Here is a 27281-nt window from a genome sequence, read left to right on the forward strand (position 1 = left end):
CATAGAACACCAAGCACTGAACACAGACAGACCCTTGGACCTCTGATGTTGTGCCTACTCCAAGATCAGTCTAACCCTTCTCTCCTACATAGCCCTCCGTTTTTCTTTTATCCATGTGCCTATGTTATGTTGCCCAATAATTTGGGACCAATTGCTGAAGTATCTAGTATTTTTGTATTTTTAACACCAGGTGGGAGCTCATCGTGAAGAAGGTGTTGGGCTTCGAGGCAGCCATGCAATCGTTTCAAACCAAGTGCCAGTCCCACAGCTTCCAGTGCAGTCAGCCATTTCCCCTGACCTAAACCAATCCCAGGACCCATACCGGGGTAAGTACCACCAGCTTCAGACATAACCTCAATGTTATGTCAGGACTGGACAGGGCTAAAATATTTTATAAGACATTAGAGCAGAATTAGGCCATTTGGCCCATTGTATCTATTCCGTCATTCAATCATGTCTGATTAATTTTCCCTCTCAGCCGTATTCTCCCGTCTTATCCCTGTAGCCATTGACATCCTTATTAACTAAGAATCTACCAGCCTCTTCTTTAAATATACCAAATGATTTGTCCTCCTTATCTCTGTTCAAATGGAACATCTTTCTATTCTGAGCCTCTATCCTCTGGTCCTGAACTTCTCCACAATAGGAAACAGCCTCTCCATGTCTGAGCAGTCTAGGCCTTTCATTATTCAATAGGTTTCAAATTGATCCCTTGGGTATGTAGCATTTAAAGCAAATCTCCTGTCATTCTTCCAAATTCCAGGAAGTACAGGCCCAGAACCATCAAACGCACTGCATGTGATAACACTTTAATTTCTGGGAACATTCTCATTCATCTCTTCTGGACCCTTTGTGTCTTGTTTATTTGGAATATTCATGTCCAATATCGCTAATATCTGCTGGTGAGATGATCAAAATTTACAAGGATTTTACCAGCACTGGAGGACCTAAGCTAAAACGGGTAGTTGAATAGGTTAGAACTTTATTCCCTGTAGCAGAGGAATGAGGGGAGACTTGATTGAGCTGTACAAAATAATGAGGGGTATAGATAGGGTAAGTTTTTCCACTGAGGTTGGGTGAGACTAGAACTAGAGGGCATGGGTTAAGGGTGAAAGATGAAAGTTTAAGAGAAACAAGAAAGGGAACCCCTTCACTTAGAGAGCAGTGAGAATGTGGAAGAAGCTGCCTGCGGAAGTGAGTGGATGTGGGATTTCAAAAGTTACATTTGACACATTCCAGTCAGGGAGGAGGCTCCAAAGCATCCTTGCCAGGACCACCGGACTCAAACATAGTCACTTTCCGCAAGCAGTGAGGCTGATCAACACCTCCACCCACTAACCCACCCCTCCACAACCCAATCACCACTACTTTATCATTTCCTGTCAGTCACATTATATACAGTCACCCCTGTATGTTCATAAAGTGATGTTAGGTACAATCAATGTACATTAGCTATCTTATGTATTTATATTTATTGTGTTTTTATTATTAATATTATATCTTTGTCATATTATGTTTTTTTTGGTGTATCGGAGCTGGAATAACAATTACTTTGTTCTCCTTTATACTTGTGTACTGGAAATTACATTAAACAATCTTGAATCCTGAAAGCACACCCCCATTTTGACATCCGTAATCATTACACTCCTTACATGCAGATTGATAAATTGGTTCATTATTGTTATATGTACTGAGGTACAGTGAAACTCTTGCCTTCACATTCAAGCTGTAGACATCATTACAATAGTGCACTGAGGTAGTGCAAGATGAACCACAGTATACACAGTGTACAAAAGTACAGTGAGGTAGAATAAAAGGAAAACCACAGCTAAATTAATAACATTGTGTTACATCCTTCACAAGGACGTTGCCAGGACTTGAGGACCTGAGTTACAGGGTTGTAAGAAAAGCTTTTGGCACATTGGCCTTCATAAATCAAATTACTTGGTACAGGAGAAGGGATGTTGTATTGAAGCTGTATAAGTCGTTGATGAGGGTTGATCTGGAGTATTATGTGCAGTTCTGGTCACCTACCTACAGGAAAGATGTGAATAGATTTGAAAGAGTATGCAGAAAGGTTACAAGGATATTGCCAGGACTGGAGGACCTGGGTTATAAAGAAAGATTGAGCGTAGGAGAATGAGAGGATATTTAATAGAGGTACACAAAATTATGAGGGTGTAGATAGGGTAGGTGCAAGCAGGCTTTTTCCACTGAGATTTGGAGATACTAGAACTAGAAGTCATGGGTGAATATTTAAGGGGAACACAAAGGGGAACCTTGGGGCAGCATGATAGTGTAGTGGTCAGCCAAACACTTCACAGTACCAACGGCCCCAGTTCAATTCCCGCCACTGCCTACAAGGAGTTTATCCATTCTGCCCATGACCGCGTGGGTTTCCTCCAGGTGCTCCGGTTTCCTCCTACAGTACCGCGGGTTAGTAGGTTAATTGGGTATTGTAAATTGTCCTTTGATTAGGCTAGGATTAAACCAGGGGACTGCTAGGAGGCACAGCTTGAAGGGCCAGAGGGACCTATTCCACACTGTGTCCCCATAAGTAAATAAATACACTTCTTCACTCAGATGGTGGTGAGAGTGTAGAGTGAGCTGCCAGTGGAAGTGGTGAATGCGGGTTCGATTTCAGCATTTAAGAGAAATTTGGACAGGCACATGGATGGGTGGGTAAGGCAGGTGCAGGTCAATGGGACTAGACATTAATAAGTCAGCATGGGCTAGATGGGCCAAATGGACTGTTTTGTGCTGTGGTGTTCTATGACTCTAGTTACAGAGAAAGTATAGTGCAGGTAGACAGTAATGTGTAAGGTCACAACAAGGTACTGTAGATTGTGAGGTCAAGAGTCTATCACATCATACCAGGGAGCCACTAAATAATCTCATAGCACTGGAATAGAAGCTGTCTTGAGCTTGGCGATGTGTGCTTTTAGGCTTTGGTATGTTCTGCCCACTACGTGGGGGAGGTGGGAGGAAACTGAGTTGAAAGGTTTTTGCCACTCTTGGTATGAAGCTAGATTTGTGATGTTCATTTAACTAACAGGGAAAGATTGTTTAAGATTAAATTATTATTCAATAACTGTTCCTACTTTATAGGACAGCTATTGGCCTACCCTTGGAGGACACAATAGGTTTGTGATGAAGGGCGAAGTGTTCAGGAACAGGATTTTCTCCCCAGTTCCCAAAAAGAGCAAGCATTGTCTTAACCCCTTCCGTTAAATTGTTCTTATTGAAGCATGGAGGAATTAGAAATGTTGGGACCATAAGACATAGGAGCAAAATTAGGCCATTCCATCATGGCAGAGTTATTATCCCTCTTAAGCCCATTCTCCTGCCTTCTCCCTGTAAACTTCAACATCCCGATTAATCGAAAACCTTTCAACCTCCACTTAAAATATACCCAATGACTTGGCCTCCACAACTGTCTGTGGCTATGAATTCCACATATTTACCATTCTCTGGCTAAAGAAATTCTTCCTCATCTCTGTTCTAAAGGGGCATCCTTCTATTCTGAGGCTTTGCCCTCTGGTCCTGGACTCACTCACTATAGGAAACATGTCCTCCACACCCACTCTATCCATGCCTTTCAATATTCAATAAGCTTCACTGAGATCACTCCCCCCCCCCACCCCATTCTACTAAACTGCAGCGAGTGCAGGCCCAGAGCCATCAAACACACTTCATATCTTAACTTTTATATTCCCAGGGTCACTCTCGTGAACCTCCTCTGATTCCTCTTCGATGTGGATGTATTCTTCCTTGGATAACGAACCCCAAGACACACCAATGCGCCAAGTGCGGTCGGACCAACGCCTTAGAAATCCTCAGCATTACATCCTTGCTCTTGTATTCTAGTCCTCTCCAAATTAATGCTAACATCACATTTACCTTCCTCACCACTGACTCAAATGTTTAGGGAGTTCTGCACAAGGACTCTTCTGATTTCTGAATTTGTTCCCCATTTAGAAAGTGATTTATGCCTTTATTCCTTCTACTAAGGTTCACTTCCTACACTTATTCTCCTTATAAATGTAGCTTTGAGCCCTTCTGGTGAATCTCAGCTGTGACATGCACCTTTTAAAGCCGCTAAGCCACTTCTGAGGAGGCAGGTCTATGTATATACTGTATGTGTAATGGACTGGAGATAATCATAACTTGTTATTCCCTATACAGTCAGCCCTCCTTATCCGCGGGGGATTGGTTCCAGGACCCCTCGCGGATACCTAAATTCGTGAATGCTCAAGTCCCTTATTCAACCTGTCTCAATCCGGTGGATCTTAGGACCCAGCAAAACCCCAGACCTTATTTAACCTATCTCAGAGCACTGGACATTAGGACCCGGCGCCAAAGCTCTGAATGCACAGTGTTTCTGTTCACGAAAATAATCACGATTGAAAATAAAGTGGAAATAATAAAGCGATTGGAAAGAGGTGAAACACCATCGGTCATTGGAAAAGCGTTAGGCTAGGTCGGTCAACGATCGGAACAATTTTAAAGGATGAAGTGAGAAAGGCTCTGCCCCGATGAAAGCCACAATTATTACTAAGCAACGCAGTGGTTTAATTATTGGGTTTTGATTTTTTGATCCTCCACATCAACCAGACACGGTGGCGAGCGCACTCGGGAGCGATCTGTCCCCTGTCCCAAGAACTTCCATTCCCGTTCCCAGCGCTGAAACATATGTTCTTAAGTGTTTTATATGCATAGAAAGGTAAAATATATACTATATACAAATGCAAACATTTGACTAACTGACGCTAAATGATACCAGATGTGCCTGTTCCGACTTACTTAGTAAGAGATCTTCTGATTTTTTTCGATCCGATGCACGATAACCCAAACACATCCTCCCATATACTTTAAATCAGCTCTAGATTACTTATAATACCTAATACAATGTAAATGCTATGTAAAAGGGTTGTTATACTGCATTGTTTAGGGAATAATGACAAGAAAAAAGTCTGTACATGCTCGAACAACAAGTGCTGGAAGAGCATTTCCGGGTTTACGCGATTCGCGGTTGGTTAAATTCGCGCATGCAGAATCTGTGGATAAGGAGGGCCGACTGTAATCCTTGAAAATGACTCAAACCTGTTTTAACCGCAGGGGTTTCAAACCATAGCAAAGTGGTATTTCTTATTGGTTAAGCAGTTTATTTGTGATTATATAATTTTAATGAATTTAATGTCAGGGAAACTGTTCAGAAACTATTTCTGACAATTAATGTGGCTTTCTTACCTGGCCTCCCTTTCAGCCCTCTCCAGCGGCCTGCAAGGACAAAGCGTGTCATCTGTCAGCTCAGACATAAAGTCCGAAGATGAACCCGACGAGAATCTGCAGGATTCAAAACCCACAGATGATAAAAAGGGAGACGAGGACAAGAAGGACATCAAGATATTAAATAGGTCACTATCTAGGTAACAGTAAATGAGCGATTCTTTTATTTAATTCCTGATTAGAATCTGATGAGAGACTGGACAACTTGGGTTGTTTTCTGTGGAGCGGTGGGGGCTGAGGGGAGACCTGACGGAGGTTCCAGGTGTTCTGGTATCGTCACACATTCCAATTGGTCACTTGGGCAGCACGGGCCCTGGAAGGGCCGTTTATCATGCCCTTCTAAAAAAATATTTAAATCTGAAGTAGTTTGCCAGTATCTGTTTATTTTGATGTGTGAAGAAAAGCAGATGGTAGAGTGTTGTGCTAATATTGTACAGTACTGTGCAAAAGTCTTAGGCACAGAAGTATAGTTAGGGTGCCTAAGACTTTTGCACAGTACTATATTTGGCAACATAGAGTGGAGAGCAAGTTTGTAAATCTGGCGGGAGCAAAGGATGTTGAAGGTGGAGCACCTCAGGAGAGGTGTGGGACAGGTGGCAAAGAACGAGTGCCAGCATCGGGGGATGACGCAGATGCAGACACACCCAAACCTAAGACACCAGCCAAGGTCATTTGATTCCAAACAACTGGTTTATTGATCATTACAGAATGTCTTTCTGGTGCTTCCCGCTTCTTCCCCTTTCCCTTCCCCTTTTCCTAACCATGATTCCCCTCTCCCTGCCTCCTTCCCACTCTCAGTCCACAATAGAGACCCATATCAGAATCAGGTTTATCGTCACTCACATGTCATGAAATGTGTTGGGTTTTTTTTAATGTGATAGCAGTTCAGTGCAATACAATAAATTACTACAGTACTGCATAACAGTGTTAGGCGCCCTAGCTATATATATGTGTGCCTAAGAATTTTGCGTAGTACTGTATATGTTGAATATTTTTATCTCCAATTTACATTCTACTTTTTTTTTTATATACAAAACATTCCTTATGCTTCCCCAGCAATAATAATGACGATGAAGACCTTACCCCGGAGCAGAAGGCTGAGCGTGAACGAGAACGGAGAATGGCAAATAATGCCCGCGAGCGTCTGCGTGTGCGTGACATCAACGAAGCATTTAAAGAGCTAGGCCGCATGGTGCAGCTCCACCTGAAGAGCGACAAGCCACAAACGAAGCTCTTGATCCTCCACCAAGCAGTCGCCGTTATCTTGAGCCTGGAACAGCAAGTCCGAGGTCAATAGACATATGGAATTCTTCAACAGAACCTTTGTTGCCCAAACACTCTCTCTTTCCTCCAATTTCATCTTCTCGTTCCTTAAAGTATTAAGTACAAGGAAATCCAGCCGACTTAATTATGCTTCATTGAGAATTCAATCCATATCTAATTGGAAAATGTGTCTTTGCAAGTTTTAGTGGTAGGTTAGACCAGGATGTTTGAGTATTCCATCAATGTAAGGTCCCTCTGCTGTTGTGACTGGAAGTATGTCTGTCATAAAAGTAAGAAAAGGGTGAAATGCTTGACCTGATAATTTGCCTCAGTGATGCTGACAGACTGATAAACTATATCCTGGACAAGTTATAACTCCACTTTTATTACTCAGATTGTGCCAGAATCTTTTAATGCCACTTGGAGTATTCTGTGCCGAGTGCTCACATTACTCCAAGATTGTTAGATTGATAGAGGGGATATGGAAAGCATGTTTCCTATAGTGGAGGAGTCTAGGACTGGAGGGTACAGCCTCAGAATAGAGAGATGTCTCTTTAGAACAGAGATGAAGAAAATACTATTTAGCCAGAGTGGTGACTCTGTGGAATTCATTACTACAGATGGCTGTGGAGGCCACATCATTGGGTATATTTAAAGCAGCAGTTGATAGGTTCTTGATTAATCAGAATGCTAAAGATTACAGTGAGAAGGCAGGGTAACAGGGTTGAGAGGGATAATATATCAGCCATGATGGAATGGTAGAACTAAACTTGATGGGCTAAATGGTCTAATTCTGCTCTTGTATCTATGGTCCACTAGATCTGATGTTTTATCCAAAAGATTGTGTGTTTCCCATTCCACACAGATCTGGACTGCGTGCTCAAATTTCTGGGGTAAAACTTGAAACCAAGACACAGTTTAGAGGCAAAATTACTGACAATGAGTTAAGCCTGACACCAATAGATGGTTAAAGGGTAGAGGTATGAGAAAGGAATTTTGTGTTTTATATTTGTTGTTGGGAAGAAAGACGTGGTTTTAAGTGGTAATATAGTTCCAAAAGCATTCTCGATAGTTTGGTTGTGTATGGCCTTCTGAGGGAACAGTCAGGATAGATGAAGCGACATTTCTACACATCACATTCTATCTGTGAACACCTATTTCTCTAATGCCTGCAGACTTGCAAATACTTTACCAAAGTATTGCAGATTACCTACATTCCTTCTGATCATTTTCCCATGATTTAATTTTCTGATAGAATTGTCTTTTTTTTTCTAAATATTTGCATGAGAAATGGACTATTTTCCATACTTCCACCTTAGGCTACACCCTACATAAGTATCGCATAGTGGGATGGAATCAGAATTTCCCCTTTTAAAAAGTGAAGATTACCATAAGAGCAGAATTAGGCCATTCAGCCCATCAAGTCTGTTCCACCATTCCATCATGGCTGATTTAGTATCCCTCTCAGCCCCATTCTAATGCCTTCTCCCTGTAACCTTCAACACCCTTACTAATCAAGAGCCTATCATCCTTTGCTTTAAATATACCCAGTGACTTGGGAATTCATTGCCTCAGCTGTCTGTGGCAATGAATTCCACATATTCACCACACTCTGCTTACAAAAATTCCTCATCTCTGTTGGAAATGGATGTTCCTGTATACTGAAGCTGTGCCCTTAGACTCACCCAGTAGAGGAAGCATCCTCTCCGCATTCACTCTATCTAGCCTTTCAATATTGAAAAGGCTTCAATGAGACCAACCCCTCACTCTTTAAAACTCCGGAAACTCCAGTGAGTATAGGCCCAGAGCCATCAAACACTCCTAGTATGAAAACCCTTTCATTCCTGTGATTATTCTTGTGAACCTCATTTGGACCCCCTCCAATGTGAGCACATCCTTTCTTAGATAAGCTGCCCATGCATAAGTATCATGTACTGGGATGGAATTTGGATTTAAAAAAAAAACATATTGTAAATGAAAAGGATTAATAATTTTTCCCATACAGGTCATTACATTTTTAATGCATGTAGATCAAATAAACTGGTCGAGTGCATTTCCCATTTTAGACCTGATTAATGCATTCGGTGTTATAATCTGTTTTTCATTTAGCATTATTTGGTCAAGTTTTCTGATTAAAAAAAGTATTTATTGTGTTCCCCTCCTCTTGTAATTGTTTTACTGGAAAACGTGGTTATTTTTACAAATCTACCTCATATTTCATGCTGGAGTTAGTATGTAAGTGTTGCTCCCTCTAGTGTGCCAAACAAATAATTTACTCTGGCCAAGACTACATATTGAACAGGAAAAATTAAGAGAAATGTAGAATAATATTTCCAACATACCAGTGAAAATCCTTTATGCCATTTAATTTGAAGTGGCACTTCATTAATTCTGTCACAATAAATCAAGTAGTCTAACTAAACGGATTGAACTACAAGGGCATACTGGGGCATGCTATGTTGGCATCGGGACATGGTGACACTTGCCCAGCACATCACTACACCTGCAAATCTGATGGGGTTGTCTGTTGCGTTCTGTGATCCCAATGCTGCCCTGCCTACATTGGTGAGACCTGACAAAAATTGAGGGACTGCTTCATGGGTCGCCTCCGCTCCCTCCATCAAAAACGGCATTTCCCAGTGTCCAGCCATATTAATTCCTATCGCCATTCCCATTCCAACATTTCAGTCCATGGCCTCCCCTTTTGCTAACATGAAGTCTCTCTCAGGATGGTGGAGCAACATCTGATATTCTGTCTGGGTAGCCTCCAACCTGATAGCAGGAACATTGATTTCTCCAACCTCTGGTAATTTTTTTCTTGTCCCCATTCCCCCTTCTTCTATTCCCCACTGGCCACTTACCTCTTCTCTTCACCTGCCTATCACCTCACTCTGGTCCCCCTCCTCCTTCCCTTTCTCCCATGGTCCATTGTCCTCTCCTATCGAGTTTCTTCTCCTACAGCCCTTTATATTTTCCACCTATCATCTCCCAGCTTCATACTTCACCCCCCAGTCCCACCCACCTGGCTTCACCACTTACCTTGTAGCTTGTCTTCCTCCCCTCCATCACCCCACCCCCACCCTCCTATTCTGGCTTCTTCTTCCTTCCTTTCCAGTTCTGAAGAAGGGTGTCAGTCCAAAACTTTGGCTGTTTATTCATTTCAGTAGATTCTGACTGACCTGCTAAGTTCCTCCAGAATTTTGTGTGTGTTGCCCAGCTCAACCTTTGCTGATTTGATTTGGAGCATATCACTGTATGTTTAAATGTACATGTGACAAATAAAGCTCATGTCAGCAGGTCAAGTGGATTGCTTAAAGAGAAAAATGGAGATCCTTTGCCAGGTCAATAGTATCTGTACTGTTTAAAGGCCATTGACCTCTAACATGAACCCTGTTTTCTCTCCAGAGATGCCACTTGACCTGTTAAGCATTTTAAATATGTTCAATAAAATATATATTTTAATGTATTTATGTTAAATTGCAAAGTTAAAAGTAAAATTTATTACCGAAGTGCATATATATCACCATATACTACCTTGAGGGTGGTGGAGTGGGGATACATCTCTACCAGAGGTGTAAGACACTCCTTCCCTCCACTAGCTTGCAGGCCACCCCTTGGGAAAGGTGTAACACCTGCTTAGCCTCCCAATCAGAGTCACATGAAGGTGTGTGGGCAGGTGGTGGTAGGTGGCCGTATGAGCAGCAGACACATATCAGAAGTCCTGGTTATACAACCACTGATGCCAGGCAGGCAATCTCTGAGGAGTAGATAATGGCTGGGGCCACCCATCTTATAGAGACATTGCCCAGAAGAAGGCAATGGCAAACCATTTCTGCAGAAAAATTTGCCAAGAACAATTGCCGTTGGAAGACTATGATTGCCCATGTTAAATGACACTACCTTGAGATTCTCAGTAAAACAAAGAAACGTGGTAGAAACAATGAAAAATTGCACATAAACAAAGACTAACAAACAACTAATGTGCAAATGAAAGCAAGCTGTAAATAAATTATAATGAGATAATTTCCATAATCTATGTTAGTTTGCCACAATTTAAGTGAGTAATTTAGTCTCCAAAACTCCATTAAAATACCCTCCTCGTAATGAAACTACTTGACTTGCACAGTCACCTTAAAACAGTGGCATTGCATATGTGCTTTAGTTTTCTCACACTGCAGGTTTTAAATTCTGTGCCTTGCTCCAATCTTAATCAGTGCAGAGAGCTTTCAAAAGATTAGGTCTTAAAATGACAGAATCTTATGGGGAGGAAGAGACATATTAAGCCCAGGTCATAAACACGAGATGCTATAAATCCAGAGCAATGCACACAAAATGCTGGAGGAACTCAGCAGGATAGGGAGAATCAGTGGAAAGGAATAAAGAGATGACGTTTCGACTCCTATCAGCCCAATATGTTGACTTTTTACTCTCCTCTGTTAATGCTGCTGACCTGCTGTGTTCCTCCAGCACTTTGAATAAGTGCGGCTTTAATTTTGATAGACGTTAGGCAGAGTATTCAGAAATTGCAAAACCCGTTCCATCTCCTTCTCCTGCACAAGAGAACAGATCACAGAATAACATAGCACAGAAAGAGGTCTATAGTCCCTTTGTTTCTATTTCAAGTTCAGGTTTAATTGTCACTTGGCTGGACCTATGATACAGCCAAATGAAGCAGCGGGACTCTGGGGCCAAGGTGCAAGCCACAGTACCAACAGTCATACACAGCAGATAGCACATATAAGATGACAGTAAAAAAAAAGTTTCACAAAAAAATATAGTCCAAGTCCTCTGAGTGCTGCAGCAGTCTGCAGTCAAACACAAAATATCTTGTCGTCTGCCGAGCAAACACTAGAAGGCAGCACCAACGCCAGCATAGACGCTGCACTACATCGCTTCCGGCTCTCCGGTGGAATGGCCCAACTCTGACTCCTTTCTTCGGGTTGGCTGCAAACAGGCAGCACCGCGGCCAAGCAGATCCCCCGCCGTTCACCAATAAAACAGTCTAGCTTTCTGAAAGAGCCAAACATTTAACACAAATACTTTGTTTTAACCCAATAGCCCTGCATATTTTTATTTTTCTCCTTTTTAAGTATCTTATGGTTACGTTGAACATTTTCTTTCTCCTGAAGAGAGGAATCTGAACCCTAAAGCAGCTTGTCTGAAAAGAAGAGAAGAGGAGAAAGTGTCAACAGATCCACCGCCACTCTCCCTTGCTGGCGTCAACCCGAGTATGGGAGACACTTCCAACCATATGGGCCCAATGTGAAAAGAGGTAATTGAAATCATGCTGGTTTCAGCTGCCTGATAGCAGCCAGTATATCTCAACCATAACAGAATCCACAATATATATTTTCTACTTTGACAACATCGACATTTACCTCTGTCAGAAAATATGTGGGGAGATTTGTTCTTTTGTTGTCTGACTCTGGTTTCTGTTTCATCTTTGAAGTCTTTAGAGTTTCATCTGATCATTTCATCTCGCCAATGCTTTCCATATCTTGTCATCCATGGTGATTTTGTTTCCCAGTTTGGAGTTAAACATAGTTTTGTAAAATATGCCTTTACGTAACGTTGGTGTTTCATCTGTAAACGTCCCATTTTTGTGATGTTCACATACTGCTACCCTCTCAAAGTCTGATCATTTGGGATGCACTTTATAGTTTTGCTAGCAGTCCATTTTGACTTTAAAACTAAAACTTTGCAAACACAAGAGAGAGATTCTGCAGATGCTGGGAATCCAGAGCAACCCACACAAAATGCTGGAGGAATTCAGCAGGTGGGGCAGCAACTCTGAAAGTGAATAAACAGCTAATGTTTTGGGCCAAAGCCCTTGATCAGGACTGCATCAGGATCAGCTCAAAAAGTTGACTGTTTATTTCTTTCCATAGATGCTGCCTCCTTCAAGAGGACCATAACCTTATCATAGGGTTTGGAGGGTTGTGTGTCTTAATGACCTGGAGACCTATGTTGGCTGGAGTCAGAGCCTTGTGCATTGGTTCCTTGTAGGGTCACCCATGCCAAACAAGTCAAATGGTAGAGGTCAGACTAAGACTGGTCCACTGGCCCTGCAGGTTTAGGAGTTTCCCTCAGGGCCAGTGGTGTAATGGGCAGCAAGTAAATATAGATGTTGTCTGAACTGCTGAGTTTCTCCTGCATTTTGTGTACGATGCTTGAACACATTATGAGCATTTAAGTGCAAATGTTTCTTCCTAAGTTAATTCATGTCCTTTCTGATCACAATCAAATGAAACGTTACTGTCTACCTTTTGGGTTTCCCACTGTTTAAAGCAACTGTTGAATTATTTTAGTAAACACTCCCATGCATGCAGACCCAATGAGCTCCAAAATACTTAAAATTCCCCAATGATTGTAGTTGGGTTTGAACACTAACCTCTGTTTATGACTCGCAGCATGCATGAACATCCACCTCTATTTTCCTTTCTGACGGAATGTAACATATTCTGTTCTACACAAGATTAATGTAAAACATGTTTCTCTGAGGAATGGGATGCTGGTGAAATATAACCCACAGCAAGTGCTTGGAAGGCAGTTTTGTGTAAAAGTATTGGAGTGTTTAATGCTCAGGGATAGTTGACAGGATACTGGAACAGAAATGTATTGTTGGCAGATTTCATTTGATTGTAGATTCAAGGGAAAATTTGCATAAGGAAGTCATAGTGTCAAAGAGCACAACAGCACAGAAATAGGCCCTTCAGCCCATCTAGTCTATGCCTAGATGGGTCAAATGAAGCAATGAAGAAAGATGGAAAATGGTAAAAAAATGATGGTTGTGCAGGAGGGAGAGGTTAGATTAATCTTGGAGTAGGTCAATAGGTCAGCACAATATTATGGGTCATAAGACCAGAAGACATAGGAGCAGGATTAGGCCATTTGACCCATCAATCATGGCTGATTAATTTTCCCTCTCAAACCCATTCTTCTGCCTTCCCCTGTAACCTTTGATGTCCTTTTTAATTGAGAACCTATCAACCTCTGCTTTAAAAATACCCAATGACTTGGCCTCCACAGCTGGCTGTGGCAATGAATTCCACAGATTCACCACCCTCTGGCTGAAGAAATTCCTCCTCATCTTTGTTCTAAAGGGACAAGTGCCTTCACCATCTCTTTAGCTACTTCTTTCTCCAGGACCAAAGGGCCTGTACTGTGCTGTACCGCCCTGTGTTCTAAAGGTAGGATGGCCAACCTTCTCCTAAACATTATTGAATGAAGGAGTATGAGCAAAAGGAAGATTTGAGTGATTGCATCTAACCTGGTACCTTTTTTCTACCCTTGAGCCACTTTGACTACCTATTTGCATCAGGAGCATGTCCCCTTTTTTGAGAATAGGGTGAAGAATCAGATAGTTCCAAAAATAAAATGACAATATTCACTTATTTTTATTTAGAGATACAGCACAGTAACAGGCTCTTCTGGCCCAAGGAGCCGGCGCCACCCAGTTACACCCATGTGACCAACTAACCTACTAACCCATACGTCTTTAGGATATGGGAGGAAACTGGAACACCCAGAGGAAACCCACAGAGTCAGGGGAGAAAGTTCTAACTCCTTGTAGTAGCAGCAAGAATTGTGCCTAGTTCACCGCAATACTGTTCCACTGTGATGTAGGAAAGAACTAAATGATTAATCCCATAATCAATACTGTGGAGAAGGAGGTCAGAGCAAGGAAATTCCAATCTACCTGCTAATAAGGGTAGAAAATTGCCTCAATAACTTACATTATGATTGATCCTCAGTTTTTCTGTGCACTAAACTTTTAAAGCTCGAAGTAAATTTCATTATCAGAGTACATTATAAGTCACCACATACAACCCTGAGATTAATTTTCCTGCCAGCATACTCAGCCAATCCATTGAATAGTAACTATAACAGGATCAATGATAGACCAAGTCCAGAAGACAACAAACTGTGCATTTGCAAATATGCATAAATAGCAATAAGTAACAAGAACATGAGATTAAGAGTCCTTAAAGTGAAATCATTGGTTGTGAGAACATCTCAATAATGGGAAAGTGAGTGTAGTTATCCCCTTTTGTTCAAGAGCCTGTTGGTTTAGGGGTAGTAACTGGTGGTGCGAGTCCTGATGCTCTTGTACCTTCTGCCTGATGGTATTAGTGAGAAAAGAGCATGGCCTGGATGGTGCTTCCCTACAACAGCGTTTCATGTACATGTAGCTGTTTTTTACCTGTGCTTGAAGCCAATGGTAAGGGGAATGACACCATAGCAAAGACATTCCAATCTATCTGTTAATGGGGATGGAAAATATGTGTTTCCATCAGTCTCAATAACTTACATTATGATGGTTCCTCAGTTTTTCTGTCTCTAGCTGTTCTTTATCTGTGCCCCGGGCACTAAGCTGAGAGAGGATGGTGGCTCAACAGATGGCCACGCAAGCCAGCCTTCACTGTCCCTCTTGGTATGCACATGAAGAATGGGCATGTAGGAAGAAATTAGGAATCATTGCCCTCAGGTGAGAAAGGAATAAAGTGAAAATTGTGTCCATCTTTACTTAACCTTTATTCTTTTTTTTTGTAGGCCCATGGTGCCAGATCAACAAAAATAAGTGAGAGACCGCTTCCTTGACAACTGTATTATCTTACAACAATGTAAACACTCTGCCCATCCCCTTCTTTTGTAAAATGGAGACACATTAAAAGCAGTCACGAAAATGAATCACAGACGAGAGAGAGAGAGAGAGAGAGAGAGAAAGAGAGAGAGCAAGGAAAAGGAGAATACTGCATTCCCAACAAGCAAAGTACGACTTGGGGGACAAACTCTAACATATCATTCAGAATGTTGAGCAGTATGTTGCAAGCTGTTAATGTACAGCCTGGAGACTGAACGGCAATCTTCTCCACACTGTGGAAAATGCATTTGTGCCTGAACTTCTGTAAAAAAATAAAATTAAAAAAAAATCAATTTGTAGGTTGAAAAAAAAATATTTATTTGAAATCGTAACCTTGCAATAATGAAAAGTGTACTTCTGATAAAAAAAAGGAAAAAATACAATTTAACATTTTGTTTTGTTGGTGTTCTAGTCAGCTAGTGTTTGTTCTCTGGAGAGAGTGAAGCTTTGCTGCCCGTCTACATCCAGTATTCACAAAAACCAGCAACTGTCCTAATGGTAACGTAGGTGATGACTGCTTAGCCATTCCTGTCTGCATGGGAGTAACTGATGAAATAATGGGCCTGTTGGTGATGTAATCTGTATCTCTATTACGATGCCTTTTCTTTTGTGATTTTTAATTCCTGTTATTCTCCTGCAGTTTCATAGTATTTGATGGAAAATAGGTCACACCTTCTGCCTTTTTAGAAAGACTTGTTTTTGTTGGAAACTAAAAACTAGTGACAACACAGAATTTTTTTGTTGAATTTTAGGTGTGATATTGCGGCAGTTTAGCATGGTTACTGTGTGGAACCCAACAAAAATGAGTAGTTTAGGATACAAAACTCCTGATGACGGCACCGTTATTAAGTAAACTTGGAGCCTGACAGATTACTGCCTTTGCGTGGTTGGGTGGTGATTAGAAGTCAGTGGCTCGGTGGACAATGGCGTTATTCAATAGAACTGAGCCCTGGAGACCAGGATTGAGCCCCAGGCTCAAACTGTAATGTTTGCTTATTTGTCCGATATCAACCAAGCCGGTAATATGGGAGCAACAACTGGGCACGCTCCTGGACTGGAGGAGGGAAAAGTCGGTCAGCATTCTCATTCCCTGTCACAATGCAGGAAAATCCATGTGGAATGATGCTGGACTTGACTGTGAACTTCCCCCCTCGTGCTGTTCGGTGCCTGGACTCAACGCGTCCTGAGACAGCTGGTGCCCATCGGGACTATGCTTCAGGACTGAGTTGATCTTTGGGAGTGGAGGGGCAAAAATTGGTTACTCAAAGATGCAAAAAGTGGAGAACAAGATGTCATGTCAGTCAGTTATGGTTAAATATATAGGAACCCCGACGCTCATATAAACGGTGGTTCCTACTATAATATATACAAGATATTATAACAGCAGAAGTATCCAATTGCATTCCATTTTTAACCATTGTTCCTAATACTGTATGTGTGTGCTGTGTATATATAATAGTTTTAAGAAATTGCCACTCCATGTGACTGGTGTGACTTATACGCCTGGACGTGAAACAGGAAATCCTGCAATTCTTCCTTTGACTTATTGTCAGTGTTTTGGTTACCGAAGCTTATCTACTTTTGTTTTAGCGTCCGTACTAAAGCTGGGTGGCATAGTCCCGCACAGCAGATTCCCTATGATCGACCCGAACAGAGAGCTTATTCTATGCATGTCATGAGTAGTGAAAACAAGTGCTTTCAGGCAGGTATTCTGCAGACTTATTTATGCAATGTAACGTGAAGTAGGGTCTTACTTCTACGTATAGAGAAAGTTAGGATATTACAGCAAGTTTGCTCATTTCAATCAAGAGCTGCACACTTAGATACCCAATACAGACCATCTCAGTGCACAGTCTCTGCACAAGTTGCATTTTCTCTGTGAGATTATTGCATTAAAACATTAACGATAGACCTAGACAGTTTAGAAGTATTATTTGATGCCCTTTGAGGACAGTCTCTTCCCTTAAGCCAGAATTGTTAACGTCTCCATTTAAACTGGGCCTTTGTTGAAGGCGTCATTTACTCCTTCTGGTCTAAGAGCTCGTTGGGAATTCAAAAGTTCAAAGTAAATTAATTATCAAAGTGCAGATATGTCACCAAATATTACCCTGAGATTTTTTGAGCTGCCTACAAAATATCACCGTGTATCGCCACCGCAATCTTAAAAATTTTAAGAACCATCATCATTGTCTACCTGTTGCCTACTCGAAGAGTAGATAACTGCACGAATGAGGGAAGTTGGTCACTGGCCACTGCTGCTGGGTGGCCTCAGACGCCTCATAAGATGTGGAGTGATTTGTTATTCAGGTTTCAGATGTAGAAGTATCAGTGTCAAAACCCAAAATGGTTCCTTGTCTGGGTCTGGACTTGGTTCAATTCTGTGTGCACTGTAGAATTCTGACATTTGTACCTGGACTTCCTCTCTCTCTCTAGATTGGAATACATTCATTGGTGGCTTTAGCGATCTAGGTTACTGATACCTGTATCTAGCACCACTTAAATCCACAAGCCTGGCATTCTAGCAGTTAATTGAAAGGGGTTATTCCCTCCACATAGTGTCCTTGTCTTGACACCAGAGATTTTTCCAGAAGCAAGTCCCTTTATCCTTTTTAAAGTCATAGAGCACTACAGCACAGAAATAGGCACTTCGGCTGATCTAGTCTGTGTTGAACTGTTATTTTTCCTAGTCCCTTTGACCTACACCCGGACCATAGCCCTCCCGTCTATGTACTTATCCAAACTGCTCTTAAATGTTGCAATCGTGCTGACATCAGTCACCTCTGCCAGCAGCTCGATCCACACTTGCACCACCCTCTGAGTGACATTATTTATTCACTCACACCATGTATGTGTCACTGGCAAGGACAGCATGAATGCCTTCAAGAATGTGCTGGTGAAATACCTTCGACCTCTCAGTCCTCTGGTGAAGGTGCTCCCTCCCACAGCGCAGTTCGGTAAGGATTTAGTTCCAGAGTTGTTGAAGGGGGCAGTGAGATATTTCCAAGTTAGGACAGTGTGCAGCATGGATGCAGGAATAGTTTCCAGTGGACAGCTTTATCCAGCACATTCCTTTGAACTTCCCCTCTCTCACCTGAATACATGCTCTCTTCATTTCTTACACCATGGTGACCTGCAGGGGAAAAATAAATGCTCTTGTTTTGCCAGTGTTTGTTTTTTTGTTTGTGTGTGTGTTTTTTTTTTAAATTAACAGTCACACAGAGTCCAGCCAGAGGAACACCATAACACCATAAAGTAGAATTAGGTCATTCGGCCCATTAGCTGCTCTGCCATTCCATCATCGATTTATTATTCCCCTCAACCCCATTCTCCAGCCTTCTCCTTGCAGCCTTTGATGCCCTTATTAATCAAGAAGCTATAAGTATACCCAATGACTTGGCCTCCACAGCCATCTGTGGCAATGGGTTCCTCAGATTCACTGCTCTCTGGCTCAAGAAATTCCTCTTCATCTCTGTTCTGAAGGGACATCCCTTTCTAAGGCTGTGCCCTCCTGTCGTACTCTCCTCAAGAGTGGGGTGAGTCTGCAGTTGCCACACATTTTCTAACATGCACCTTTTTCCATTTGAAGGGGAATTTTGGGAATCCAATCCCAATGTGTTCCAATTCCTGCCTGATTTTCCAGTAATGTATTAAGCCTCTTGCTTCTTTTTCCTCCTCTGGTATTTGTGATGTTTTAAGCTGGCAGAAAATTGGACATTTTGTACCGTAATTTGAATTTTTTTTTTGTACTTTGAAATGAGTCTTTTTGCGCTGAAGGGGTTAAAGTCACAGACTGCAGTGAGTCTTATAGCATTGATAGCCATGAGAAGAATGGCATTTATCAGACTATGGTTAAGGAAGGGTTCAGTGCAACATATTCCAGATGAATGCAAAGTACTGTTGCCCTGCCAGGTGTGATGGTTGAGACAGGTTACAGGGACTTATGAGACTCTTAGGTAGGCACATGGATGATAGAAAGATGGAGGGCAATGTAGGAGGTATTGATCTTAGAGTAAATCAGAATCAGGTTCAATATCACTGACATATGTTGTGAAATTTGTTGTTTTGCATCAGCAGTACAGTGCAATACATTAATAAACTATAAAATAAAGAATGACATATATTAGAAAGTTAAATAGGTAGCGCAAAAAATGGTGTGATAGTGTTCAAGGGTTAGTTCCTTGGCCATTCAGAAATCTGATGGCAGACAGGAAGAAGCTGTTCCCAAAACATCGAATGTTTCATGCTCCTGTACATCCTCCCTGCTTATTGAGGTTGGCACAATCCTGTGGGCCACAGAGCCTCCACTGTGCTGTAGTATTCTAAGTTCTAAACAGTCCCCATAAATTCTAACTTCTGCCTAGAGAGGGGAAGGGGATGTCTCATGGGAGGCTTTAACTTTGGCTCAGGTATGTTCTTGCACAGATTCCAATATATCTGGCGCAAGTGTTCAGGCCATGTATAACATAACAAAAACAGCTAGATATCAGAGCACACTTTTGCTACCCACGGCACAAGCTACATGGAAATCTGAACGTGCTGAAATAATGTGTCTTGATATGCTTGAACCTGCCATCGTCTCTAGTCCCAGTAACGAAGCATGTTCCATGTACTAAGTGCTGTGGAAAAGGATATGGACCGCAGCACAGACGATTAAAGTGTAACTGTACCATCAATCCATGCAATTATAGCAACACTGCCCGCTGAAATATTTTAAGGCCATTAATACTTAAGGTTCTCATTGGTTCATTTCATATAAATTCTTTAGTAGATTAGAGACAACAGCGATGATTCTCAATAGTGGATATGCAGTTTGCGACACTGACAAGTGCAGCAAGATCTAGGAGCCTGAGCAAAAATAAAAAGAGGCTTTGGAGAACTTTATTCTATTGTTTCTTTAAAGAACTTAGCAATAACGAACGAGGAAGTGTGCATTATTTGTGAAGAACGCTGGCCAGCATTAGTTTATGCATGAGGTGAAACTTGGGAAACAAATCATAGCGACTATCAATGTAAAAGGGGTTTCATATATTGTATATAGTTTTAAGAAAATCCCACAAATAATCATATAGATTTTGTTATATTAAACCTGATGGAAGTAAGCAGTAAAGTAGGAGTTGGGGAAAATAAAACATCACTATTGGTCATTTTTTTTTGTTTACATTCTTGTGGAGAAAGTTCATATGCTAGTTGGAAGGTTTGGTTTTGTGGGGTGGGTGGGTGGGTAGGGTGCGTGGTTTATGCTCTTAAAATACCTTTTTTTTTAAGATTAAAAACAACAGCACTGGAATTTTAGTGTACGTGCGTGGCCTGAAAATTCTCTTAGTGTTAATGCTTACCGAACTATTGGGAACTTGTATCTCCTACACGTTGTGTAGACTTGAAACATTCCTGCCATTTATGGCATCTGCCCCCTTTGGACTTTCAGTATAATGTGTTGCCTTCCTGTGAAAGGGTAACAACAGCAAACAAAACAGTATGTGGTTCCACCTCTTCTCCCTATTGATAATGAAACCATCACTTTAAAGAAAGATTGCAAAATCTGTGTGTTTCATGAGGCAACAGGCAAACTTTGCGACTGTTTTTGAATTTTTTTGTGTAAGAGCTTAAAGTTATATTTTTACATGTTGACTTTAAAGTTTTTTTTACGATGTCATGTGTTTTTTTTTGCTTTTAAAAAGAAAATTGATGGAATCCCCTGTGGTTTTAAAAATGTCTAAAGTTTTAATGAATTAGTAAAACTTCAAGTAGCAATGTCAAGGAATTTTACAAGCACACAATATATTTCTGGAAACAAATTTCAAACAAGGAACAAAATAAGGTATTTACAATTTGTTGCCTACTAAATGTTTAATCTAAATCACTTTTTTTTGTGTTTGTTGGAATATTGTTGATATTGATTACATTTGTGAGTGTACTGGGTCTCAGTACTTTGATGGGCCGTTCATGAAACTTTTAGATGCATGGAGGTGGATCAAGTAAACAATTTTTTAAGGCTATGAATTGGACACAAGCAAAGCTGAGGGAAATGTTCCTGAAATATATTGATTTCTAATATGCCTGCCCTGTAGAAAGAGCATAGTGCCTCAGACAATCCAACATCAAGTACAGAACGGCAATAGACTTTTGATGAGAATTGGAGTGTTGTTACTGTTTCAGTCACTAATTATTACAGAAGGCAGAAATACTGAAATAGTTTTTTTGTAAATAAGGGCATTCAGGGACAGGGAAATGAGAGGTAAATAGAATTAATATACAGATTGCACAGGGTATCTATCGAATAGCTAACTTTTCAGCAACAATAGCTACAAATGATTGGATGCTAACTTGTTTATTGTCAACTACCACAGTGTAAAGAGCTGCACATTTTAACCTTTTAACATTTTACATTTTAATGTAAGAAAAAACATTGGGTGCTCAGACGGCAGGGTATCTGAAAAGTGCAACTGTGTTGAGAACTGCATTGATTTGGCTTATAGTCACAACATTTAACCCCTTGGGAAATGTAACATTCTAAATGATACCGCCTCAGAACTAATGATAAGTGATATCCGTTAAGTTTTTTTTAAAAAAAAGACACTCTCCTAGTCAGCTTCTTTTCCCTGTGTAGCATTTTAAAATAGAGATGATGAGAGGATCATTATTGTTCAAATGGATTCTCAATATTTTAAAATTAATCTAATAGGCGCAAACAGCTAAAAAGTTCATGGGGTCATTGTTGGAGAACGTCAAAGTGATGTCACGTGAACTGCTTTATCTAAAATGGCTTGGCAAATAAAAATTCCCTTTGAGCATTTATTCTTGCTAAATTGCACTGAAACAACATTCCATTTGTCTTGAGTTAAAGACTAAATATAAATTTGAAGTGTTTAACCAATAAATTGAAGGTGTAGCACATGTTTAAGGGAGAGTTGGTCACATGCAGAGCTCAAGCCTTCAAATTAGGTTCAGGGGAGGACTGAGAATCTCTGTCTTTGAGACCTTGAAGGGGACATGCTGAAAAAAGACCATTTTAAAGATATCATAGAAGCAATGAGGGACAATATAAAGGAATTTATTAAGCATAACCATTATATAGAGACATTCTTGCTTAAGAAGGTGACACAAAAATGATCAGTAATTCATGATTGAGCATACTGCTTTATTAACTTAGGTGGGGTGTGTGTTACATGTGTTATCTGAGGCATTATTTAGTTAGACGTACAAAATACTTATAACATTTTAACTATTATACAAATGTTAGCATATTATCATGCTATAAGTGAACTAAAGTGATAAGTTAGCAAGAAAAATGTTAACTTGCCAACTAATGGAGATTCAAGACATTGCTTTAAAATTCTTATTGGATCCACTTCCCTGTCTATAACAGTTCATAAACCAAATCAAACTGTTCACCCATTGGTACCCATTGTGTTCAATGTAGCTGTAATTAACACTAACGCCTCTAAACTGTCAATTGAACCAGTGATGCAATTTATAAATTTATCCAGTCTTCCGAATTTTGTTTCAAATTTTGTTTTTGTTCAAATTTTATTTTGTATTCATTTTTTTGTATCAGGCAAAAAGGGTTTTTTTATTTTTTTTTAAATGACAGAAGTGAACACTCTCCAGAAATGATTTAGCATTTGATGTGAACAAGCACAAATAATTAGCCAATTATAGCTGACTGGAAAAAAAAATAAAAGTATATAAAATAAAAATTAAGAAGATGTAATTCCATTACAATGGGGCACCAGGGGCTTTGATGAGCCCACTTTTACCGACGTTTTTTCTCATGAATTCTTATTCATCTTGTGGAGTGCTGGTTTACCATGGCTCATTTCAAGTATTATAGACATATGTTATGGTGAGAATATGAACTGTGGCCTTTTTCATTCTTGTACTTGTGATGCAATTAAGTGAAAAGAAAAAGCAGAGAATTACCATGTATCAGTGCCTGGCTTTTTGTTATAAAGCTTCTTTTGTCTAGTGCTCTTTTTGCTATGAAATAGACTGTAGTACACCCTATAAAAGCTAAATTTAAAGAAAAAAATATATTTGGCTTATTTTTCGCAGGAGCAATCCTTTTATACCATGGATCTTGGAAAAAAAAATTCTCGGATTCTGAATATTTCTCTTTGTAGATTTTTGGAATCATTCTGAGTAAAAGTTTGTTACTTTATTTTACTATTTAAAAGATGTTATTTTACCATGTGTTACTGAGGTGAACTGTATGGTAGCGTTTTAGTTGTGCACGTCGCACTACGTTGTGACTGCACCTAGCTGCAGCAGTGGCATATAAAAAGAAACTATTTCACCTTTTTCCCATTTGTGTGGCTCGAGTGCCTCAAACTTTTCATGTTTTTTTGGTGTTTTTCAGATTTGTAGAAATGTCCGAACAGATTGTTTGCTGGAGTATTCAAAGGCCAGCTCGATGTAGGCCATTATCTGTTTATCATCATTAGATATTCCAAGCAGTCATGTACATGACAGTTCTGTAGCAATAAATGTGCCATTTTTATAAGCTTGTGTTTCACTTGTCTTGTGTGTTATTTACCCGATGCCAGTGACAGATCTCGGTTTACTTTCTGATGCTTATAATTCGTCCGGGAGTCAAAAATAGCAAGCAGTCTTAATTCCAAGATCTCAGTGTATGTTAGAGTACAAGCAAACTTACAGATACTAAGCAAACTAAAGAGTTGAGAGACTATTATTGCTATGGGGTGTAAGACAAAGGTAAAAAATAAAAAGATGGTGCTTATGCAAAATCTTTTCAGCTTTATAGATAAGGTCAAAGAAATTCCGTAGATAGTGATGAATTAATTAATAGACTACATAATTAAAACAATTAAATCATGTGGGTAATGTGCTAATATGTAACCAATGAAAAATTAGAAAGGTGATAAACCACTAGTTTAGCTTCTATACCACTTTCTGCCAGTGAGTGTGAAAAACACGACTTGTTAAAAGGTATAAATCTTATAGGAAGTACTATTTAAAACAACTAGTTTCCAACAGAATTAACTCTCAGTATATGAAGAACTGCAGTTTAGAACTTTCATTATATAAGACCATAAGATATAGGAACAGGATTAGGCCATTTGACCCATTGAGTCTACTTCGCCATTTCATCATGGCTGATCCATTTTTCCTCTCAGCCTGAATCTCCAGCCTTCTCTCCGTATCCCTTCATACCCTGACCATTCAAGAATCTATCAACCTCTGCCTTAAGCTCACATAAAGACTTGACCTCCACAGCTTCCAGTGGCAAAGAATTCCACAGACTCACCACTCGCTGGCTAAAGAAATTCCTCCTTGTCTCCATTCTTTTTAAATGCACGGTGCATTTCAGTAAAGATTAAAGATCAGCTTCATTTCTCAAAAAAACATATAGTGAAATGCGTCATTTGCATTAACAACCAACACAATCCGATTATGTGCTGGGGGCAGCCCGCGAGTGTTGCCATGCTTCTGGCGGCAACAGAGCATGCCGGAAATTTACTAATCCACATCTTTGGTATGTGGGAGGACACAGGTCACCCAGCGCAAACCGATGCGGTCACGGGGATAATGTGCAAGCTCCTTACAGACAGCAGCGGGAATTGAACCCCCGATCACTGGTGCTGTAAAGCATTATGCTAACCACCATGTTACTGTGCCACTTAATAAAGAAAAGCTTTCACTCAGTCACACACCATTTAACAGTTCTGTCTACACCAAAGATTTGATTGAACAAGAATTTTGAAACCCAAAATTTGAGCTGTGCCCTACAATCTGATGTATTTGCATAGATCTTATCAACATAATGTTAACATAACTGAGTTTTTTCAATGATTTTTTATTGATCAAAAGCCTAAATCATCTTAACATATTGTCTTGTTTGTCTCAGTTTCATAGACAGCCTGAACCATAGCCTTAATAGAAGTTTGACCGTTCTTAAACTCTTGACACTGACCTATCACTCAATGTCACTATAAAATCACAGCTTTGTTCTACTTCATGTCTGTATATCAGACAATGCATCTCATTTTCCCAAACATGAAAAAGAGGTGTATTATTGAAAAGTAGAATTAACGCATAGCTTTGTCCATGCTCCTCCATGCAGGTAATAAATCTCCTTGTATCACAACCAAGTTATTGCTCAAATCCTTCCCAGGTGGATCTTTCTTCAAGGTAAAGAGTCCCAAACCATGACAAAACACATTCAGGAAAGCATGGTATCTGCAGAGAGGGCTGGAAAGTAATACTGTAAAACTCCGGTTAGACAACACCTGGAGTGTTGTATTCATTTCTAGTGGCCTCATTATCGGAAGGATGTGAAAGATTTAAAAGGTGCAGACAAGATTTACCGGCATGCTGCCTGGATTAGAGAGCATTTCTTATGAGGATTGGAGAGAAGGAAATGAGAGACGACTTAATAAAGCTGTACTGTATAAGATGATAAGAGGCATACGTAGATCAAGGGCCCAGCCAGATTTTTTTCCCAAGGCAGAAATAATAAGCCTAAGATGTTCAGAGAAAAATATGGGGGGGGGGGGTTGTCAGAAATAAGCTTTTTACATAGAGTGTTGAGTCCATTGAATGCCCTGCCAGAGGGAAATGGAAGATACATTAGAACATGTGTTTTTAACCCTTTTTATGCCATGGGCCCCAACAGTTAACTGGGGGGGGGGGGGAGGGGGGAAGGGGGAAGTCAATGGACCCGAAGTTGGGAACTCCTGCATTAGGGGCATTTAAGAAACATAGATGAAGGAAAAATGTAGGGCTATGTAGGAGGGAAGTATTAGATTGAGGTTGAAAGGTCAAATATCATGAGGTGAAGGGTCTTTCCTCTGCTGTCATGTTCTATATTAAAGACCTTTTGTTAACTGGAAATCAGGATAACAACACAAGCATAAAACCAAACTGATGTTGCCATTTCAGTACAGACTTAAATCTCGATTTCACAAATGCAGAAAGTCACTAAGGGTTTGAGTGATGTGCAAGGTGTCCTCATAATAGATGTGATTTTGGTCATTGGTACTATTGAGTGTGAAGTAGAAATGGCAGCAGGGAGGTTGCTGAAAAATTCTGCAGTGCAGAAATGAGAAGAGAAGCTTTTGGGAATGATGGAACTGGAAAGGCAGGACACATCTAAGCAAGCATATTCTATCTGACTAGACAATAGAGGCCTGTCCAATCCATCCTGCCTAGTCCTACCAATCTGAACCTGACGGAGTCATAGAGTATGACTAGTGTGCCACGGCAGCGTTGTGGTTAGTGCTCCGGGAATCGGAGCTCAGAGTTCACTTCTGAAGGCCATCTGTAAGAAGTTTGTGAATCCTCCCCATGAGTACGTGCGTTTCCTCCAGGTGCTCCACTTACCCCCACAGTCCAAAGACTTACTGGTTAGTACGTAAATTGGTCATTGTAAATTGTCCTGTGATTTGGCCAGGATTAAACTGAGGGTTGCTGATGGTGCAGCTCGTTGGGCAGGAAGAGCCTGTTCCTGCTGTATTACTAACTTAATTAATTAACTTCAGCAATAGATGTCAGAGTACTAAAGCAGAGAATGATGTAAATCCAATGGTAATTTTAGGCTAGATGATTACGGTCATTTTAGTTTAAGTTATCTTGGAATATAAAGTTTCTGAGTTAAATGTATTTCCAAGTTACAGCATTAATGCTAAAATTTACAAGCATGTCATCAGGAAATGGGGACGTGAGCTATAGAAAAAGATTTAATAGGTAAGATTTATTCCCCAGAACATTGGAGAATGTGAGGACATTTTATAATGGTATACAAAATTACGAGGGGTAAAGATAGGGTAGATGCAAGCATGCTTTTTCCATTCAGGTTGGGTGGGACTACAGCCAGAGGTCATGGGTTAAGGTGAAATGTTTAAATGAAACGAGGGGAAAACTTTTTCACTCAGTAGGTTGATGAGGGTGTGAAGCGAACTGCCAGCATAAGTAGTGGATGCAAAGTCGATTTCAACATATAAGAGAAGTTTGAATAAGTACATGGATGGGACAGGTATACAGGGCTATGGTCCAGGTGTAGTTCAATGGAACTTGTCAGCATAATAGTTCTGCACAGACTAAATAGGCCACAGGATCTGTTTCTGTG

General features: G+C 40.5%; 1 protein-coding gene across 19 annotated transcripts in view; it reads left to right on the forward strand.

The window, feature by feature from the left end:
* LOC132405014 (transcription factor 4-like) overlaps positions 1-15489 on the forward strand; it is a 649090-nt gene extending 633601 nt beyond the window's left edge. For 14 of the 19 annotated variants that reach the window (XM_059989695.1, XM_059989690.1, XM_059989698.1 and 11 more), the window contains 5 exons: positions 191-326; positions 5267-5429; positions 6346-6578; positions 11682-11824; positions 15106-15489. In XM_059989695.1, the coding sequence (XP_059845678.1) occupies positions 191-326; positions 5267-5429; positions 6346-6578; positions 11682-11818 (669 nt within the window). In that variant the 3' untranslated portion in view covers positions 11819-11824; positions 15106-15489. The remainder of the gene's footprint in view (positions 1-190; positions 327-5266; positions 5430-6345; positions 6579-11681; positions 11825-15105) is intronic. The other 5 variants (XM_059989694.1, XM_059989689.1, XM_059989693.1 and 2 more) reach the window with 1 other exon arrangement.
* The last annotated feature ends 11792 nt before the right edge of the window (positions 15490-27281 follow it).

The sequence above is a fragment of the Hypanus sabinus genome, chromosome 14, assembly GCF_030144855.1.
Source record: "Hypanus sabinus isolate sHypSab1 chromosome 14, sHypSab1.hap1, whole genome shotgun sequence".
NCBI classification, from domain to species: domain Eukaryota; kingdom Metazoa; phylum Chordata; class Chondrichthyes; order Myliobatiformes; family Dasyatidae; genus Hypanus; species Hypanus sabinus.